Here is a 2,132-nt window from a genome sequence, read left to right as displayed (position 1 = left end):
ATGGGAAATACAGGTATGAAGTATGGGAGTATGGGAATGGAAATTTGAGGTGGCTATTGAATATTATTTTTTCAGATAGTTGAGTTACTATTGAAGTACATTACTGAAATTATTATTAAAATATCATTACCACTCCATGAAAGTGAAGCTGACATTACTGATAAGCAGTAAGTATTCATCAACTGATCATGTGATCATCATGTGACATTAGGTTTGTGCTGGTTGATTTATTTGTGAAGATGCTATCAAGCCACACTGAGCTACACTGGCCACTAGTAATGATGGTTTATGAACTAGTACATGATAAAGTAATGGCAATTATGATATTAGTAATACCGTATAGTGGGAAATTTTGGAGGGACTAAAATTTGGCAAATTGCTATATTTGGGTGATTGGAAAATTTGTGGCCATGTGCCATTGAGCATGCGTATAATGGCTCAAAATGGTGGGTTTTATTTTGGCGAATGGCTATCTAAATGCCAAATTCGCCAAATTTAACTCACTCTGAAATTTCCCGCTATATGGTAATTCCAGCAACTTCTTCTCTTTTAGTATTTGGAATTGACTGATTCTCATTATTATTCATTGTCAGTTTTGTGTGTGTCTTTATACAAAGAGGCTGTCATTTATCAAGACATTGTGATAAGATGGCAGCCATGTTGTGCCCTTGACTCATTAGCAATTCAAGTAATGAGAGAAGGAAGGAGAGAGGGGGCGGTTAACACATGTACATGTACATATATGCAAGAGTGGACACTCTTGATATATGTTGTTTTGCTTTTTTAGGATTCTACTGATTATTGTTTATTTTTCATGAGTTCACTAGTTCATGTTAATACTAAAGGAATGTTGAAAACTGCAAAGTACTTGTATAATCATCTAATTCTTTATGCTCCCCCCCTCTCTCTCTCTCTTACTCCATCAGGTTTTATTGTCATTTCTTTCATAATTTACTGACATCAGGAGGAGCAGGTACATATACAATGTATGTGAATTGGTATAAAATGATCGCTTGTTTTATTATAGATGATATTTTGAAAGCAGTTGTTGATAATGATAGCAATGTGATTGATATAGTTAATAAAGTAAGTCTTTATTATAACTATTATTATTTTATTTTATTATTAGTTTAATTATATTAGTAAGAGGTTAGCAGCTGCCAGTTTGATTGATGTCCCGCCAAAATTTAACGAAGAGAGTAAGACTAAACAAAACCAGTTTCTTTGCAAACATAACCTTTGTTGTATTAGTATCTGATGTAATAAAGATGATTGACAGTTTACGTGAAATACCAATAATGTCACAGATAATAGAGACAACAAAAGTACATTGTTTATTTATTTATTTGTTTGTTTGTTTATTTATTGTCACTTAGTTTGATCCAAATGTGTGGTTACCGTGGGAGCTGTCCTTTGACATTAGCAGTGACTTTCTAACACCATTAGCAAGGTAGAATACCACTTCTCTCTCTCCCTTATCTTCTTTCTCTTTTTTCTCTTTTATGTGTCACAGGAGGAAGTTTAGAAGAGTGGCGTTATCAAGTGTACCAGTGGTCAAACAGGTTGAGCTGGTTTTGTGTAGTGTCCTATCGTTGCAAATGAGATATTGCTCCAGTCATCTTTTAGAGTCAATCAGAGCAGCCATTAATAATAATCAGTTTGAATCAATACAACTTATTAATGTAAGACAAAGAAGACAATTAAGCGTTTAATTTTATGCCATTTTTATTTCTGTATATTTAATGTATAGGAGTTGATTGGCTTGGCCACACCTACTTTTGAGAGGCCCCTCCCACTTTTAATGAATTCATTTGCCGTCATACTTGAAGTGAGTATGATGTCATATCATCTTGCGTTACTATTTTTAGAATTATGATGATAATGAGTTGCACAAAATCAAACTGGTTCAAAATTTTATGAGGTGATCCCATAAATTTTTTCATTGATAATTTTGTAATTTTTTGTTCTGTAGTTTAATGTTAGGACTGCCGCCTTATCTTGTATTTGCAAACACACCCACTACTCTGCCCACGGAAGAATCGTTAATTAGTCTAGCACAGTTTATTAATGAAAATATAGTATGTAATAATTCAATTTAAATTAATTTTTAGTTTCCTTTTAGGTGCTTCATA

General features: G+C 33.1%; 1 protein-coding gene across 1 annotated transcript; it reads left to right on the top strand.

Moving 5' to 3' along the window:
* Nucleotides 1-6: 6 nt before the first annotated feature.
* LOC109591693 (uncharacterized) lies at nucleotides 7-2,078 on the top strand (the record flags this gene model as incomplete). The annotated part of the gene is made up of 14 exons (XM_020007367.1): nucleotides 7-13; nucleotides 76-167; nucleotides 212-308; nucleotides 554-688; nucleotides 788-864; nucleotides 927-973; nucleotides 1,028-1,086; nucleotides 1,130-1,199; nucleotides 1,252-1,325; nucleotides 1,377-1,450; nucleotides 1,514-1,682; nucleotides 1,751-1,828; nucleotides 1,869-1,921; nucleotides 1,973-2,078. Coding segments are annotated over exons 3-14 (1,011 nt in total), but the record flags the coding sequence as incomplete, so codon positions are not given.
* Nucleotides 2,079-2,132: the final 54 nt, after the last annotated feature.

Source organism: Amphimedon queenslandica, unplaced genomic scaffold (genome assembly GCF_000090795.2).
Source record: "Amphimedon queenslandica unplaced genomic scaffold, v1.1 AMPQUscaffold_7502_Cont20547, whole genome shotgun sequence".
Classification (NCBI taxonomy): Eukaryota; Metazoa; Porifera; class Demospongiae; order Haplosclerida; family Niphatidae; genus Amphimedon; species Amphimedon queenslandica.
Note: the sequence above shows the minus strand (reverse complement) of the source record. Positions and strands in the feature narration are given on the sequence as shown.